The sequence below is a fragment of the Sceloporus occidentalis genome, unplaced genomic scaffold (genome assembly GCF_023333645.1).
Source record: "Sceloporus occidentalis isolate IW3139 unplaced genomic scaffold, rSceOcc1.0.p SCAF_1, whole genome shotgun sequence".
NCBI lineage: Eukaryota > Metazoa > Chordata > Lepidosauria > Squamata > Phrynosomatidae > Sceloporus > Sceloporus occidentalis.
In genome coordinates, this window is record NW_028316981.1 from 105,117,208 (window position 1) to 105,137,015 (window position 19,808).

General features: G+C 43.1%; 1 protein-coding gene across 1 annotated transcript in view; it reads right to left on the reverse strand.

Annotated features, from left to right (window-relative positions):
- The window catches only part of PPP2R2B (protein phosphatase 2 regulatory subunit Bbeta), a 301,992-nt gene extending 282,612 nt beyond the window's left edge, over nt 1–19,380 (reverse strand). Inside the window, exon 1 of the mRNA XM_089531373.1 lies at nt 19,178–19,380. Coding sequence (XP_089387499.1) covers nt 19,178–19,256 — 79 coding nt within the window. The 5' untranslated portion in view covers nt 19,257–19,380. The remainder of the gene's footprint in view (nt 1–19,177) is intronic.
- Between the last annotated feature and the right edge of the window lie 428 nt (nt 19,381–19,808).

Here is a 19,808-nt window from a genome sequence, read left to right on the forward strand (position 1 = left end):
TATCCAAATGGGACTGAAAGGGTGTCTGATTTGGGAACCTGGAGATGGGAGGAGCAGCGCTCAAGGGGCTGGCCTGGGGGTGTCACCCTCTTTGGTCTCTTTCTTCATCGCCAGCGCCATTTTCTTCAATTTGCATAGACTTTCCCCTGGTGGATTGCAACCTCCCCTCTGCTCTTCATTCATAGACCGATGTGTGAGGAGAGCCATTGAACACCATTTTAAACTATTCTTTTTTCTTTTTTCACCTCTGCCTGAGCACCTGAGCAGCAGATGGGCTTTGCAGTACATGTCTGCTTGATCACCCTCAGACAGCTCAGTGAGCATTGGGGGAGGCAAAGCGATTTTGGGGAAAGGAGGCTCCTTCCAGAGGAACTATGGGATGGGCATTGCAGGACATCCCTGCTTGATCGCCCCCCAGACAGCCCAGGGAGCAATGGGGGAGGCAAAGCGATTTTGGGAAAGAAGGCGCATTCCAGAGGAACTATGGGATGGGCATTGCAGGACATCCCTGCTTAATCACCCTCCCAACAGCCCAAGGAGCAATGGGGGAGGAAAAGTGAGTTGGGGGAATGGAGAGTCTGGATGCCCAGGGATCCGAGGGGGGGGGGGGGAATCGAGCCTTATCTTCTCTCTTCCCCAAAGATTCTCTCCCCATTAATGAAGCCCGCTGCCTTCTCCTCCTTGATCCGATTTGCCAAGCCTCCTTCTAGCCTGGGGAGACACAACAGAAGAGCCTTGGATGCAGTCAATTTTCATTGGCTGCCCCCCCCAAAAAAAACCAAGACTTGTGACGTCTGAAGCCTATGCACATGATTGACAGCTTGTGGACACAAATGGGAACGGGGAGCAAGTTAATACGCTTTAAAATAAAGCGATTTAAAATAAATGGGAACGAAAACAAGGTTTAAATGAATCAAGGTAATTTGCCCCTTTTGGTAATGGAAACGATGGGAAAAATTTGAATTATTCCCGGAACATAATCCGAATCAGAATTGCGCCAATATAATCCGTTTTATCTGCCAAGTGGGAATGCCCCCACAGACTTTCAGTGTCTGGTTGCAGTACCAGGTCTTCAGTAAACAGGGCAATATGGCCTGAGCTTGGAAAGAGGAGGGTTCTCCTCTAGCTGATCCTGCTTTAGTCATGTGCACCTGCTTACCACAGGCAAGGTAAGCAGAAGCTGCTTCCAGAACCCCTTACTGAGCATGCATGAACAGCAAAACAAATAAAAAAGGGGAAGAGCAGGAAGCATGTCTCATCTGCTACCACCATCATGTTAAAGAAACACAGCTCTGTAAGTTCCAGCTATCAAAATGAAAATCATAAGAAAAGTAGAAAGTGTTGGAAGAAACAAATCAGCACTGGATGCTTTGAAGAAGCTTTCAAGTAGTCTCTGTTAGGTTCAAAATGTTTTTGTTTATTTATGCTAGCCTTTCCTGACCTGGTAGTCATATCACATGTGTATATTCTTAGTTTAGGATAAAATATTTGCTAAAAAATGTTGATACCAACTTTTCTGTAAAAGAAACACATTTCTTTTGTTAACTGTGGTATACCTGTAGCTCTTTTCTGTGAGACTATTATTATTTCCTACATTTTGCCACACTCAAACAGCACAGCTTATACATGTTCATTAGCCTCTAACCTCCAAAATATCCATTGAGCATAGGCCATCTTCATACTGGTAGGAGATTAGAGGGACTATAATTCAAAAAGAAAATGAAATAAAAATCCAAGTGCTCTTTACTTGGCAGAAAAATCTGTGTGTTTTGTACTCACTGAAATAATCAGAGTCAGCAAAAGCTGACTCAGAGGCAAAACAGTTGGGCAGGAAAAGCAGCTTGAAGTTGCCTTTTCCGAAGCCCCATTGAAACCCCACCAACCGCACTGTTTGCTCCCAAGGCAGCTGGAGTGCACATGTCATGACTACATGACTTTAAGCCATGCTGCTGGGTACTTTTTTTAAATTGGTTACCCCCCCCCCCCCCATCCCTGCACACCTTTGCAGGAGAGAACCGCTGGCGACTGCCATCCCATTGGATGGCTGTCCCTGTGACCCTGCACACATTCACATGTGCAGTGCTTCACTGGGACAGGACATCGGAGCAGATGTATGCCCATTTAGATGCTGGCAAGGTAAAACCATGCCCCCCCTTCACCACCCCTTCATCCCATTCCCCCTCTTTGACTGTCTGTTTTGCATATGTTGTACTCATCTTTATGACAGTTGTCACAGTTTCTCTTTTAGGCATTGCCTCCCTCACTGCTTGGGTATGGCAGCTCCATCCCTTTTAAATGTGCTCCTGCGATTGGGTGTTTACATGCACAATTAGGGTTAGGGTTTGGAAAGAGCATCTGTTTAGAGCTAACCTGACATTAGTGCATTTATATGTACATGTGAAGGTGTGCAAGTGGAAAAATACCTCCTTTTTTAGTCCGGCTTTTCTCTCCGTAGCACAGCTTGGGTGCACTTTCCAGCTGGCTTCAAGGTCTAAATGCCCCACCTCAAAGCCAGATGGAAACCTGCTTATTTTGGCCATCTGTTTCAGCCCTCAGTCCTGAATGACCATGAGACAATACAAAAAAAGTTATACAGTATTCAGCTTTAGGTTGAGTCCATTTCAGACATTCTTCACATAAAGAGAGCAAGTACAGAAGTGGTAGAAATGGGGTCAATTCAGTTGCCCCACCCCCAAACATTGCATACAGACCTAAAGTTCTGAAATATGCACATATTGCACATATTCAGACCTTGAATTCTCCTCATGGAGATCAGGGGTATTGCTCATTGTATGATCTCACCCCCCCTACACACTCCCTGAAAACAAATATGTGTTCAGAATATTTGAGTAAGTCAGAAAAGGGCTTTAAGGTTTCAAATATTTGGCAATTATATCAAAGGTAAAACTAAATGATGTCTCTGTTACATCTCATTGATCAGTCCATCTTAGCCAAATCTTTCTGAATGATTTTGAGATTGAAATTCTATATCTGTATGATAAATTCTACTGAACTCAATGGTGCTTAAATCTCTATATAGTTGTATAGGATTACACTACTGATTTGCTACCTTCCTCTGAGGCTGAGAGAGTGTGACTCGCTCAAGATCAGCCAGTGGGTTTCCACGGCCAACAGGGATTCGAAACCTGGTCTCCCACTGTGCTAGTACAACACTCAAAACACTATGTCATGCTAGCTCTTTTGAGTTGCTAATACAGTAATCAATTAAATGAAAGATAGCTATTATGAGTTCATCAAAAGAGACAACGGAAAAATAGTTTTGGCCTAGGCTTATTTCATTTAAACACACACAGCTCTCATAATAATGCTCTTTTGGTTCTGATTCTATTCTTCAGGTTTTGATATAGATTAATGTCAGCATTTTTCCTTTATTAATTTAATTGACAGAATATATTTATACTACCCTTCATCAAATGTTCTCAGGGCACTTGGCAATCTCCAGAGCAATAAAGTAAAACACATAAGCACAAAAAAGAATTATAAACAGAAGCTTAGAGATTGATCAAAGGAAAGCTTGTAAAATACTTAATATTCCAAGACTCTCAAAGACTAAAAACACACAAGAAAAATGGGAAGGTAAATGTTGCTCATCTAGACTAGTTCTGCACTACTGTTTATTCAAACTACAATCAATACTGCAATCTAGTTTCCTCCAACTTGGGTGGTCTATAGCCACACAGACAAAACATTTACTTTACAATTTAAATACACAAGACTAGATCATATTGATTAGATCAGTGATTCCCAAACTCTGGCCTTCCAGGTGTTTTGGACTTCAGCTCCCAGAATCCCAGACTATTGGCCAAGATGGCTGATGCTTCTGGGAACTGAACTGCAAAATATCTGGAAGGCCAGAGTTTGGGAATCACTGAATTACAAGGCTGTCTATCTGATTTAACTTAAGGGTGGTGTAAAAAAGAGAAAAAAAGAAAAGAAAACTTGCTCAGAGGTTCCCCTAGGTTAAAAAGGGTATATTTGGAAATGACCTTAGGTGAACATTCCTATCAACACCCACTGAAAAATACAGCTTAAGGCTTCCATCAATCGAAATATAAGCACCTTGGCTGCAACCCTGTTCCATTAAAATGAGTAACCCAGTGCAATCATACCACGTGTCTAGTCAGATTCAATCCCCTCCAAGTTCAATGGAACTTACTCCCAGGCAAATGAATGAAAATTTGAGGCTATTGCACTGGTGTGTGTGTGTGTGTGTGTGTTTATATCTTCAAGTCACTTGTCAACTTACAGCAACCCCATGAATTTCATAGTGAGAGGAACAACTACCCAAAAGAGTCTAAAGGACAGTTGGGCAGTTTAATGATTACAGCATAGCATGGCCAAGCAATCCAAACTAGAGATGGAGAGGAACAATGGGATTGTGAAAGATTAACCAGAACTGTGGAAACTTGCCAGGAAGGCAGGAAGATAGGAATTAGTCAATGAACTAGTTCTGGAAATTAAGAAATGTTAAAATGTAACTTGAAGAAAGGATGTTGTTAAAACTATGCTTGCATTTTTGAGTGTATAAAAGGTTTGAAGAAAGACAATTGGGTGTGACAGTCTTGGAATTGCCATCTAGGCAGCTGTCACCCCGTACGGAGAATAAAGGTGTGCTTATTTTGAGCTACAGTTCGGACTCTGGACATTCTTTGTTGCTGGGTGCTCCAAGGACCCTTCCGGCATAGGTTGGGAGGGCTTGCTACCCTCCCCCTTCAATAGGGTTCTGTTCAACTAGGAATACTCAAAGGTGGTTTTCCCAGTTGCTTACTCAGAAATATAATTATTATTATTATTATTATTTATATACTGCTTTTCCAAAACTGATCAAAGCGGTGCACAACAAAGAATACAAAATACAATAATCAAAAATAACAACACAATATATACATAACATTAAAACTTGACAATAAAAATTCAATCGCAATTTAAAACCATAAAAACCATATCAAAGCCAGCTGAGTTGATAATCAATGGTACAAGATACATATCAGGGGAGAAACCACACATATCAAGGCACAACATGGGGGAAAGCTTGACGGAACAAGAAGGTCTTGAGTCTCTTTTTAAAGCGATCCAGGGAGGTGATGGATATCCTACAGCATCTAGTATTCTTCAGCCATTTCCGATCCAAGAGAGCTGAACCCAAGACTGAAAGAGGAAGATACTGGGTAACAGCGGGGTGGGGGGGGGTGACACTGGCAGACAATCTCTAAGTTAAATTGGAACTCCAATATAAAGCCATTCCAAAGGGAAAGGGAAGCAGAGTCTATTCGAATCCAAGGCAATTCACGGGATTAATTATCACACGGGATATTATTACAAGGGATATAATGCAAAATCTGACTGAATAATATCAGTAAGACTTCAGGAAAAAAACAATATGACCATAATCCAAGTTTATGATTCAACTACAGACACAGAAAAAGTCAAAAATAAGGCTTTTCTGCTGGCACGCAGGAGGAAACTGATCACACACCAGAACCAGACATGCTGGTAATCATAGGTGATTGGAATACCAAATTAGGAAACAGAGCAGAACCCTATATCTGCAGCCAAAAAGAAAGAAAAACCTATAATGAAACTTTTCAAAAATGGTTGTGTATAGGTGATAAGCAAAAGGTGATACAAATGGAGTAAGAATCCTGAACACAACTATTCAGAAACTTGTTCTCTTGGTTCCACCATTTTCACAAGCGCATTTGGTGAGGACATGGGAGAGAGCCTTCTCTGTAAATGTTCTCAGGCTCTGGAACACTCTTTCACAGGATTTTTTTAACTTATATATTTTTTTATTTTTATGAAGTTTGTACAATATAAAGCTTCCAATAAACATTCACCATTCATCACACATATCAAAGCGTCACTCCTGCCAAAGTTTTCCTATTTCTCCCCATTTTTTCTTGTTTTAAATTACTGCAATTCACTTTGTAATTCTCCCAACTTAGAAGAAAGGCAGGGTACACAATAAATTCAATAAATAAATAAATAAATAGTAGATAGGCATAAAGAGAACCACAGGTTGATTCTTTCTCATCCAAAATGTTTTGGACCAGAAGTGTTTTGGATCTTGGATTTATTTTTGTTCAGATTTTGGAATATTTGCATATACATGATGAGATATCTTGGTGATAGGACCCAAAACTAAATATGAAATTCATGTAACCTGAAGGTAATTTTACACGAGTGTCTTTAATAATTTTGTGTATGAAAAAAAATTGTGTGCACTGAACCATCAGAAAATAAAGGTCTCCCTGGCTGCATCCACACTGCAGAAGTTAATCAGTTTGATACCCCTATAACTGCCATGAGTCAATGCTATGGAATTCTGGGATTTGTAATTTGTTGTTGCATTAGGGCTCTCTCACAAAGAAGGCTGATTGTCTCACAAAACTACATTTCCCAGAATTCCACAGCACTGAGCCATGGCAGTGAAAGGGGTAACAAACTGGATTATTTCTACAGTGCAGATGCAGACACTATCTCAGCCACTCATGAGGACAATTTTGGATTTTTGAATTCTGGATAAGGGAAGCACAACCTGTTTTATAATAATGAATGCAAAGAAACAGAAGAAGAGAACAAAAATGGTAGAACCATTTCTACCTCTTCCACAAAATCAAAAGGAATCAAAAGGAATTATAAACCAAGAATAGGGATGCTATATGACCAACAGGGGAATATACCATATGACCAAGATAAATAAAACATAAAAAGGAAACAATGTACCAAAAACAACAACAACAACCCTGTAAGGGCTGACAGATTCCCTCAGGGAAGAACCTTTTGCTGATGAACCCACAATTTGAGAAAGTGAAGTGGAAACACTTGGAATAAATCAGCAGGAACAGGTGTCATACCAGCAGAGCTGCTTCAAGCTAGAGAAACAGAATCCATTAAAAGTCTAACTAAAATCTCCCAATTCAATTAGTACAAAAATAAAACAATGACCCCCCACATTCCAGTTCAAAAGAAAGGGGACAGTAGCAATAGTAGGAACCATTGGGCCATTACAGTAATATCCCATACAAGCAAAGTGATAGTCATGATTTTACAATGAAGATTTATTTTTTACCATTTACTGAGCAAGAAATACTGGATGTCAAAGCATGGGGTTCGGACCCCCCGTTCTGTTAGATACAATGAATGGTGTGTGCTGCCATGCCGCCTCTGGACCCCCCCCCCTTCCCCAAATCCTGGCTACATCCCTGACCATCCCATCAGCGGGACTGCTCCTCTCCTCCCTTCACCAGGGCCAGTGGGACAAACTGCCTGATGGACAAGAAAAGGAACAGTTAGGTGATCCATCATGATTTGTCATCACCTCTTTCAATTAGTTATTATACTAATTTATAAAATAACACATGCCCTTTTTATTGTTTTACGGACCTCATGTAAGCTTGAAAAATAGGAGTGTAGTGTGTAAATTGAGGGAAGTAATAGTATCATTCTGGTCTCCTTTGGTAGACCTTACCTGGAATACTGTGTCCAGTCCTGGGCACCACAATTCAAAATTCCTATTGAGAAGCTGGAGCTTGTCCAAAGGAGAATGATCAAACTGTTGAAAGGTCTGGAAACCATGCCCTATGAGGAGTGGCTAAGGGAGCTGGGTTTGTTTAGCCTGTGAAAGCGAAGGTTAAGAGGTGACATGATAGCCCTGTTTAAATATTTGAAAGGATGTCATATTGAGGATGGAGCAAACTTGTTTTCTACTGCTAGAGACTAGGACACAGAACAATGGATTCAAACTACAGGAAAAGAGATTTTATGTAAATATTAGAAAGAACTTCCTGATGGCAAGAGCTGTTCAACAGTGGAACACACTCCCAGGAGAGTGGTGGAGTCTCTTTGGAGATTTTTAAACAGAGGCTGTTGGGCCTCTGTTGAGAGTGCTTTGATTGTGTTTTCTTGCATGGCAGGGGGTTGGACTGGAGGGCCCTTGAGGTCTCTTCCAATTCTATGGCCCGTAACAGACGGGCACCCTAGGACGGACTCAGTCCGTGCTAGGGTTAGAAAGGGGCGTCTCTTCCAGACGCCGCTAACCCTAGCACGGACTGAGTCTGTACGAAATGACGGCGGCCATTCCACACGACCGCCGCCATCTTGACTTAGCAGACACACTGCGTCCGCACATCGCACCCCAGAAATGACGCCGCGAGTGCGCGCTTTGGCACTTGCGGCGTCTCTTCTGGAACGCAGGAAGGAGCGTGATTTTCGCGTTCCTTCTTTGCAGCATCTGGGAACCGCACCGTTTGGCTGCTGTGGTTCCTGGACGCTGCAACCAGCAGCGGCACGAGACTGCCCCTTCTGGGCAGTCTGTAACGCGCTTATGATTCTATAAGTTACACTGGAAACATTATTGTATGAACAGTGGTGTAAAATACTTGCAACAAACAAACCACTAACCAAAAATGAATGTTCTATGGAGGGGATGCTTATGGTGAAATATGTTGTTGTTGTTATGTTTATTTATATCCCGCCCATCTCCAAAGACTGAGACTCAGGGTGGCTTAAAACATTAAAAAAACATACAGTTAAAAACATACAAAAACAATATGTTAAAATAGGATTAAATTACTACAACAATTAAAACAAATTCAATGCTAAAATATCAAATACTATAAAAAAGATAAAAATGCTTAAAATATATTAAAACAATATAGTGTCACAGGCCATTCTTTAAAAGCATTCTACTTTGAATGCCTGTCTGAAGAGGAATGTTTTCGCCTGTTGGCGGAAAGGCATCAAAGAAGAGGCCATTCTGGTCTCCCTGAGCAGGGAGTTCCAGAGTCTAGGGACAGCCATGGAAAAGGCCCCCTCTCTTGTCACCACCAACCGTGCTTGTAATGGTAGTGGGATGGAGAGAAGGGCCTCCCCTATGGCTCTTGGAGCCTGGGCCAGCTGATATAAGGAGATGCAGTCTGCCAAATAGCCTGGACCTGAGCCATATAGGGCTTTATAGCTCATCACCAGCACTTTGAATTGCGCCTGGAAACAAACTGGCAGTCAGTGGGGCTGTATCATCAGGGGCATTGTGTGCTCTCTATAACCTGCCTCTGTTAGCAGCCTGGCTGCAGCTCTTTGGACCAGCTCAAGTTTCTGAACACTCTTCAAAGGCAGCCCCATGTAGAGTGCATTACAGTAGTCCAAACGTGATTTAACCAAGACATGTACCACTGAGGCCAGGTCCAGCTTCTCAAGGAACAGGCACAGTTGGTGCACAAGCTTTAAATGTGCAAAAGCACTCATAGTCACTGCAGAGACCTGGGCCTTCAGGTTCAAAGCTGAGTCCCAGAGTACCCCCAAACTGCGAACCTGCATCCTCAGGGGGAGTGTGACTCCATCTAACACAGGCTGGATCCCTATTCCCTGATCTGTCTTCCAACTAACCAGGGGCACCTCTGACTTATCTGGATTAAGTTTCAACTTGTTTGTCCTCATCCAGTCCAGTACTGATGACAGATACTGGTTTAGGACCAGGACAGCCTCCTTGGACTGAGGTGGAAAGGAGTAGCAGAATTAAGTGTCCTCAGCTTATTAGTTACATCACACCCCAAAACTTTGGACAACCTCTCCCAGCAGCTTCATGTATATCTTAAATAGCATAGAGTACAGCACAAAACCCTGAGGAACCTCACAGGCCAATGGCCACAAAGTCGGGCAGGAGTCCCCTAGCACCACCTTCAGAGTTCACTCCTCAGGAAGGAACAGAGCCACTGTAAAACAGTACCTCCAAGCCCCATCCCAGAGAAGCGGTCCAGAAAGATACCATGGTCAATGGTATTGAAAGAGAGGTCCAGGAGAACTAATAGGGACACACTCCCCCTATTCAGTTCTCTGCGTAGGTCATCCACCAAGCTGACCAAGGCTGTCTCTGTTCTATAGCCAGGCCTGAAACCAGATTGAAATGGATCTAGATAATCTGTTTAATCAGGAAGTCCCTGGAGTTGGGAAGCCAGCACACATCCCAAAACCTTGCCCAAAAATGGTAGCTTGGATACTGGTCGATAATTATTCATTATTGTGAGATCCAGGGATGGCTTTTTTTTAACAGAGGCCTTACAACTGCCTCCTTTAGGCAAGATGGGATTGTACCTTGTTGTAGGGAGACACTGACTATTTCCTTTACCCATTCAGCCAGTCCCCCTCTGTCCTGTTAAATAAGCCAAGAAGTACAAGGGTCCAAGAAACATGTGGTGCTTTTACCTCTCCAAGGATGCTGTCCACATCATCAGGCTGCACTAGTTGACAAGTATCCATTAACACTGGACAAACAGGAGTCAAGGTTACATCCTCTGGCACTGCATCAACTACAGCAACCAAGTCAGAGCGGATCTGAGCGACTTTATCTACAAAGTGCTGTGCAAACTCTTCACAGCATGCTGCTGAATGGTCTGTATTTTCTATTTGAGAGTGAGTGTGTAAGAGACCTCTGATCACCCAGAACAGTTCTGCTGGATGGCTTTGTGCAGATGCAATGATGGCAGCAAAAAATAATTTATTTGCAGCCTGCACTGCCATGGAGAAGGCCTTCAAATAGGCTCTAGCCCGTGTTTGGTCAGATTCACTCCGAGTCTTCTGCCAACATCACTCTAGTCTCCATCTCACTCACTTCATCACCATCAACTCACTGGAGAACAGTGGGCTGGTTTGGCTCTGCTCCATAAGAGGGGAGCAGTTGGGTTCACAACCCTGGCCATTTCTCCATTCCAAAGGTTTGCCAGAGCTTCAACAGAATTACCTCCTGAAGTGATAGGAAACTCCCCAAGAGCCCTCAGGAATCCATCTGGATCCATCAGTCTCCTGGGGTGGACCATCCTAATAGGTCCTCCATCCCTGCAGAGGTTCTGAGTCCCAGTGAGTCTAAACCTGACCAGATAATGATCTATCCATGACAATGAACTGTGGAAAGCTCCACCACACATCATCACCCCACCCAGCACAGAAAACAGGGTCCAGAGTGTGTCCAGCAATGTGAGTAAGACGAGACCCATGGTTGTCATGGAGGCCATGAAGTCCTGTGCCACTCCTGAAAGGGCAGTCTCAACACGGATGTTGAAGTCCCCCAGCACTAATAGACGAGAAGACTCCAACACCAACCCTGAGACCACCCCGGCTAGCTCAGGAAGGGAGACTTTTGAGCAGTGAGGTGGATGGTACACCAACAGAATCCCAATGTTATCTGACTGTCTCTTACATTTAAGAGAATCAAAATCCTCTTTTGATTATCTAAAGTGAATTTCTGATTATCTAGAAATTAACAAATCCATAAATTGACTGAAATCAACTGTGAAAATTAAAACTTGTATCTGCCTTGTTCATCCTCATCTGTCTTCCTCAAATGGGCTATGGCCTCTGTCCAATTCCACCCCCACCCCCCGCCGCATTTAGTAAAGATTTTCATAGTGTATAGCACATACTCTAACCCATTAGCCATTTCATGGCCCCAAGAGAAATGAAGCCGTGCCACTCAGGACAGAGTTCTGAAAATGCCATCTCTCAAATGAGATTCAGATAACAATCAATTGCCTGTTTCCATCTGAAGGTTATAGTTCATGCCAAAGAAATCTTTCTGAGATATCAATGTCTCTGACTGTTTATAACCCTTAAAAGAATGCTTATATTTTCTTTTAATACAGATATATATTAAACTAACTGGCTTCCATCCATATGCATTCAGCTGGCTTCCACCCTCTCTTGTGTTTTGCATTTAGTAATAGAATGAAATGGCCTTAAATATTTAAGTAACTTCTGTTCTGATGTCAAAGCAATTCACTAGAGCAATAATTTTATGAAGGCAAAGATAAACAGCTAAGAGCCTTTGAACAGTCACATTACATATTCCCAAACTCTACCATGCTGTGGGTGGACTGATGCTTTCTGCCCACCACAAGTTAAGTGGCTGCTCCTCCCAGTTTCACACAGTACTTAGTTCTTACTAAACCATGATATTCATTGGTTAACCCTGACTAGCATCTAGTCATATTTATACTGACCACAGGGTTGTTATCAAAATGAAGTGGGGAGATGAAAAGCAATGTCTGCTGCCTTGAGTTCACTGAAAGAACAGCAGGATGTCAACGTAACTAACAATAATACCTGAGCTGAAACCCTGTTGGGTAACACCACAAGCACAACACTCTGTACAAAATGCATGCCCAGAGGGAGGTGATGACAGCAGTGATGGGGAGGAGGTAAATTTGCTGGCTTTGGGCAGTGTATTTGCTACAACTGCTTCTTTTTTTTTCCTGGAAGCTCACTATGAACTGGCAGTCTATGATTTGTGGACTGGTACCAATTTACAGACCATCATACTGATTAGCACTAGCCTAAATAATTGCTTGCCTCATGGGACAACCCATGACTGTCCCAAGGCACTTTGCCTCTAATGATCTCCACCTACAATCCAAGAAGCTACAATTACTGTATTTTCCGGCATATAAGACAACCTTTTAGCCCAGGAAAATCTTCTCCAAAGTCGGGGGATGTCTTATACAGCAGGGGAGAAAAGGCCTTACCAGCCGGTTGGGCCCTGAGGAGAGGCCATGGCGGCAAGACCTTCTCCCGAGGCAGAGGAGCTGTGCGGCATGTCCTCCACCTCTGGAGAAGGCCTTGCCGCCGTGGCCTCTCTCTTTAGGGCCCAACTGGCTGGCAAGGCCTTCTTCGAGGTGGAGGACGCACTGCACAGCTCCTCTGCCTTTGGAGAAGGCCTTGCCAGCTGGTTGGGCCCTAAAGAGAGAGTCCGTGGCGGCAAGGCCTTTTCTAAAGGCAGAGGAGCCGCGCAGTGCGTCCGCCTCAGAGAAGGCGTTGCCAGCTAGCTGGGCCTCAAGGAGAGAGGCCGCAGCAGTAAGGCCTTCTCCAGAGGCAGAGAACATGCTACGCGGCTCCTCTGCCTCTGGAGAAGGCAGCCGGCTAGCTGGGCCCTTCTTCTTTCTCCTCCTCCTCTTCCCCTCTTCTTTTTCTTCTCCTCCTCCTCTTCCCCTCTTCTTTTTCTTCCCCTCTTCCTCTTCTTCTTTCTCTTCCTCCTGTTCCTCTTCCTCCTCCACTTCTTCTTCCCCTCTTCCTCCTCCTCCTCTTCTTTTTATCTTTTTCCTATTCTTCTTCTTCTTTCTCCTTCTCCTTTTTTCTCTTCCCCCCTCTTCCTCCTCTGCTGCTGCTGCTGCTGCTGTCGTTGTTGTTGTGTGCCTTCAGCTCCTTTCTGACTTATTGTGGAAGAGAGGGGTAGTCTTATACAGTGAGTATATCCCAAACTCTATATTTGAAGTTGAAAAGTTGGGGGTCATCTTATACGCCCAATCGTCTTGTACGCCAGAAAATACGGTAAGACAAACCCGCTGCTCATGCAGACTTCTCCAATTCCAGCTTCCACCAACTTCCCACCCTTCCCTCACAGCAGTTTCACTTTGAGCCATTTTAATCTGCTCTCTGATACCATCTTAGTTTCTGTTGTAGTTAAGTAGGAATAGTTACCCAACAAAATCCTGGCCAGTTACTGAGGAAACTGACAGATAACTCAGCAACTGGGGAGGTCCTTGGGCAAGAGACCCATAAATCAGCAAGGAGAAAAAGCAAGGGCATGTTAACTGAGCAAGTGTTGTTAGGGGATTCAGAAAATGAATAAATACAGTCAGTCCACACTGCAGATACAGAAAGTAGCCACTGGTACCCAAAGAAAGGTGGGGGAAGTGGAAGGTCCCCACCAACAGTGTTAGCTTCTCTTAAAGTGTCCGAACAGACAGGCCAAAATAAAGCTGCTTCAGGTCACTTTGGAGGTATGCTGTTTAAATGACACATGTATCTTAAAAGCCCAGAAGCTGTGCCAAAGCCGTGCTTCAGTCCTTAGGACTGGAGCGTGGCTTTGGCACAGCTTCCAGCCTTTTAGTACGCATGCATCATTTAAACAGCATACTTCCAAAGTGACCCAAAGCAGGCTTATTTTGGCCTGTCTGTTCGAGCCGAAAAGTTGGGGAAATTAGCTTTGCAAGAGGCTGGGTAACATGAGGATTGTTGGCACCTGTGTATACTGATACTAATGTGAGAGAACCCCAGGTTTTGAATGAATAAAAGAAGGTTTTATTTAGAAATATACAGATATGTGGTAGTAAATCAGATAGACACAGCATTAGGAGCTAACAGGAATGGAAACTTGGAAACTGGACAGTGGAGTTTGATATTTGCTGAAGGGTGATAATTACCTGTCTAAAGAGTAGATCACAGAAAGTAGGAGTGGCTCAGACACAGGGAGTGGAAGAATCTCTCTGTACAAGCCTCTGTATTGGTGCTGAAATACTCTGTGGCATAATCAAGCAACATATGGATACTCTCTACAAATAAAAATCAGTGTGTAAGTAGTTCCTCAAGCCTACATCCAGCTCCTAGTTTCAAATAGAGGAGAACTCAAATTGAAACAGTTGGATTTACATAAGAATTCAGAATTCATGCCATAGATCTACTCTATTTGAGGCTAGCAATTGTTTTGGGCCATAAATGACTGTGAGGACAACAGCAGTAAGGGATGGGAGCAGCTCACCAAATTAGCTGTACAGTGGTGCTCTGGGGTTTCAGACAGCTGCTTTTCCAATTTTACCCAGACATGGCAGTCACTGGACCAGAAATCTGTTGCATGCATGACAGATTCTCTACTGCTGAACTATAGCCTTTCCCCAGCCTTGAAATGAGAGGAAATAGTCATAGCTGCTAATCAAGAAAGAAGTGTAAAAGAAACAAGATACTGTATCTACCCGTACCACTTGCACTTACATTTCTATATTGCTTTATAAGCACACTCTAAGCGGTTTACAATGCATTAGCCAATTTCCCCCTGCAAGCTGGATACTCATTTAGCAACCTACGAAAGGATGGAAGGCTGAGTCAACCTCCAAGACCCTCTGTGCTCCACTGCTCTGCTCAACTCCTGCAAACTCATATTCGTGTTCTCTTTAATAGAGTCCATCTACCTTGCATGCGGCCTTTCTCTCTTTCTACTTCCCTCTACCTTTCCTAGCATTGCTGTTTTTTTCCAGTGATTCATGCCTTCTCATGATGTGACCAAAGTAAGACAACCTAAGTTTTGTCATCTTGGCTTCTAGGGAGATTTCTGGCTTGATCTGCTCCAGGACCCATTTTATAGAATCATAGAGTTCTGTGACTTCATGTATATAAAGCAATTGTGAGTGGCCAACCTCAGCAGGTCCATTTTTTCACGGCTAAAATTTCCCCACAAAAAGCAAAATTGGTTAGCTATGGAAAAATGAGTAACTTTTGATTTCTAATAGTACAGAGGTTGCCTGCAATCTAATTAAAAGGTGGAATCCTGGAGGCTTCCCAGAGGAGCAATGCACCCTTTATTTTATTTTTTATTTTGACCAGAAACAAGCCAAAGGTTTGGGAAATATGGACGTGTTAGGGCCCACACAAACACTATCTCCAATCCTGCATAAGATGGGACCAATACGGTAGACAGTGGGATATACTGTATTTTCCGGCATATAAGACAACTGGGCGTATAAGACGACCCCCAACTTTTCCAGTTAAAATATAGAGTTTGGGATATACTTACTGTATAAGACTACCCCTCTTCCAACGCACACCAAACAAAAATTTAAAAAACCATCAGATTTGATTGCAATATGGTAATTTTAATTCAAATGCTTATGACATGCAGGTACTTAGCAGGAAGCCTTGTTGTATACAAAGCCTGCTTGGATTGGTCAGCTCTCCCTGCCTCCCCATCCCTCCCTGTCTCCAAGACTATCAGAGCAGCAGGGATGCGGCCGCGGATGTTTTTGAGGTCCCCCCACCATATGTGGCAACCACAGATTCTCCAGTCCAGCTCGGAAGTTTCAGTACCTGCCCTATAAGACGACCCCTGACTTTTGAGAAGATTTTCCTGGGTTAAAAAGTAGTCTTATATGCCAGAAAATACAGTAATTAGCTTCAACCCATATACATGAATATACAATGGGATATCATTAGCTTCATCACGTATACAGGAATATACAACCTCTTATGGCCTGTTGATATGGCATAATATTCTGAAAGCACAACATTTTTCACTGATTGACTCATACCACGGATGCAGGAGAGGGAGGGGTCATGATTATATGTCTTTAATTAGGTCTATAGAGATTGGCAAGAGTAAAGCTATCTCCATCAAAGTCATGCAAACATGTCACTTCATTAGTTGGTCTGGTATCACTTTACTTATAATAAATGCATTCATGAACACTGACTTAGTGGATCAGATGAAAGAATTTGAAACTTCCCCCACCTTATTAAGAATTCTTCATGTTGGCAAAGCTTTTCTTCTATAATTCCTTTGGGTTTTCATGGCATCTACAATACCTAATACAGGCATAACATTTCTTCCTCTACTCTGAACATTTCTACATAGGGATTTCCCATATTTTCCTTTGTCTAAAGTCATTTTGTATATGGTATATGGGTACAGCAATTATCACAATGGCTCCCATCAAAAAGTCTTAGATTTCTTAAACTTTATGAATTGGCAGGGTTTTCTTTGCTTCCAAAGGTTTTCTGGCAAATAAGAAAAATTATAGGAACCTGAGTCTTGTATAAATTTTTAGTGACTTCAATTGGCACCTCAGCTTACTAGATATGTACCTAAAATCTGTTTTGGAAACTGTGGTAGAAGTATAAATACCATATTTCAATAAAGAAAATAACTCTTCAAAAGTACTGAGGATTCAGGTGTACAGTTATCCCATTCATACTTTCCTGAGGGTATGCCACCTTGGATCCCATGTTGGGGGAAATGCAGAGCATGAATTCAATGAATGAATGAATGAATGAATGAATGAATAAGCCTTGTTGAAGTCAGTATGGCTTACATTTAAACAGATATATATATAGTTGCAATGTTTGAAAGAACTTTTGATCAGCTAGGCCTGTAACTCTGAAATGTAGCTTAGGAACTGAAGTATTCAGTCATCAACAACTTTAAGGGTTTTTTGTTGTTGTTGGGATGTCACCTGAAGTTACATTTATTTGACTTTTTTTGCTTTTAACAAATGAATTGATTGATTGATTATCAGTCAGATTATATATTACAAAACCTCAATAAAAACGAGATTTCAGTAGATGGGAAACAAGAAGGAATGGAATAAGGTTAAATTAGGCGATTCACTTGGGCAGGTTTGAGTATTCTAGACCATGTTTAAAAAATAAAATAAAAATGAGTAAGGCACAATGTACTTTTCCCCACAAGGATTAGAAACAAATAGTAAAAGAAAATACAGTCATCCTTCTGGATTTGCTGACTTCCCATTCACAGTTTTGAATTCCTGTGGACAGGAAACCAGGAGGGACAAAATGGTGTGTGTACCTGTGGCGTATGCACAGTGCTGCACGCAAGGCCATTAAAAACAATGGGGCTCCAATATTGCGGTTTTTCCACATTGTGGGAGAGTCCCATCCAAGTTCTTTGACCACGATGGAGAATCTGCAATATACCATTTACTTCTATCTTCCTATAATAAATTACTCAGCCAAAAGTGCATTTAGCTTGAAAAGACAGTTCAATATTGGATGGTGCTGCCAGTATGGCCAGGATAGTTAACATTTAATTAACAATAAAGCTATGTTTTACAGGGAGCAAGTGTGCTGTAGTGATTGAACATTGGACTAAAACCCTGGAGATCAAGGCTCAAGTCCCAACTTGGCCATGGAAACACACTCGGTGACCTTGGGTAGGTCACACTCTCTCAGCTGCAGAGGAAAGCAAGGGCAAACTCCCTCTGAAAAAATCTTGCCAAGAAAACCCTGTGATAGTTTCAGCTTAGGGTCACCATAGGTCAGAAGCAACTTGAAGGCACACAACAACGAGGAATGAAAGATATGCTAGATGATATGATTGCATCCCTTGCACCAGCTGTACAACTGGGTTTTGGCAGCATCAGTATTAGAAATACATACTTATGTGCCACTTAAAAATATCCTCAGGAACAGATCTAGAATTCAGTTTCACAAAACTTTTGAAACAATCTTGTAAACACAATAGAACACCACTCACGAACTAACTGTACTGTATATCTAAATTCTTCATCTAGTAAGATGTTTATTCAAAACTGGCTTTCCTCTTCAGTCATGATGTATGATAAGGGTAAGGAAAGAATTCCAGTAAATTGTCTGCAAACCATTAACAATGGGAAGCACCTCACACAAATGGACAGGAAAATCATCCAAGAAAGGCAAAAGTTTATGGACTTCACCTTGAAGCTTTCCCCTTCAGTCTGCCATACTTAAAACTTGCTAAGACATCTTAGTTATACTTAGACATGTTTAGTTATATTAACTCGTCCTGATCCACACAGCTATCCTCTGCCTCCCAACCGGAGAGATATGAAAACAGACTGGTACAAATGGGTGAAAAAAAGGAGAAACAGTCAAGGCTGTTAAATGTGTTAGAACAAATACAGTATGTGACTGGGGGAAACAAAACCAAACAGTGACATACATTCAAATCTGCAGTGCAGTCATTAAAATCTGTTGTTATTTTTTTATTCTGGCTGCAACACATAAAACATACGTGCAGAACTTCACAGCAACATTTGTGGAGGCCCATAGATAGTCAGACCCTGTCTGGAACATTTTGGATGGTTGTGATAATGATGATGATGGTTTCCAATCCAAAACAAAACACACACACACACACAAACCCAAAACAAAATTACAACACAAATCAACCCACCAACAAAGTTTAAATCATTCACATTCTATTCCCTTCTGCAAATTTTGGCAGTGAGATTTTTTATTTTTATTTTTTGCAAACCAAAAGCTGTAGAGAAGAGGAAGCAAGGACTGTGGTCTGGACCTTTCTTTCTTTTTTCCTCTCCCTGATGTCCAGTAGCCCTTCCTACTACTAGTTCCTGCAACGTTTTGCACCATTCACCTTGACCAGTTCTTGCTGATCCAAGGAAAAGGGTTGGTCCACAAGGCCAGCCTTGGTCCCTGAGATCATCTGAGGAGGCAAGCTTTTTGCAACTGTGTTTTGTTTTTTAATGGGACTCCCCCACCCACTGCCTGCACAAGCCTGGGAAGGGAAGGGAGGGGAAGGGAAGGGGGGAGTAGCTGTGTTTCCCTGCCCCTCCTCCTCCTCCTCCTCCTCTCTCCCTTGGCCCCATCCCATCCTCATGGGTACCTTCAGTGTGGCAGCTGGAAGAGAGGATGGTGCTCGGAGGTCTGAAGAGGTAAGGCAGGTAGCGAGAAAAGCATTTCATCTTCTAACCCAAGAAGAGCCCACAACAACAACAACACAAGGAGGAAAGAGGCAGGTCCACAGTCCCTCTCTCCTTGGGCTACATGCTGCTGGTAGTGAGGATGATGGAGGAGGGGGCATGGGGGCATCCATCCCAAGGCGGCGGCGGCTGCTGCTGCTGCTGCTGCAGGGCTGAGTCCCCTAAGTCACCTCCGTGGCCGGACCCCATTTTGCCATCAGCAGCGCCAGGGAGAGCCGGGCAGCGATGCCCGCATCCAGTGCCAACTCTGCAAGCCCCCAGGCAGCTAGGCAGGCAGGCAGGGCGCGGCGCCTGACTGGAGGAGGCTGGCCAGCCCAGGATTTGCTGAGTAAGTCCCTCCCGCCTGTAAACAGGGAGCCTGGCCCAGGAGGAGGAGGAGGAGGAGGAGGGGGAGAGGAGCATCCCCATCTTGGGAAGGACCAAGGGAGGGCCCTGCTGCCAGCTCAGCATCCCCACTTGCCAACCAGGCCAGCGCCTTCAGCCTTCCTCGCTGGTATTTTGGTTTGCTAGTCATGATGGAATTATAATAGAGCT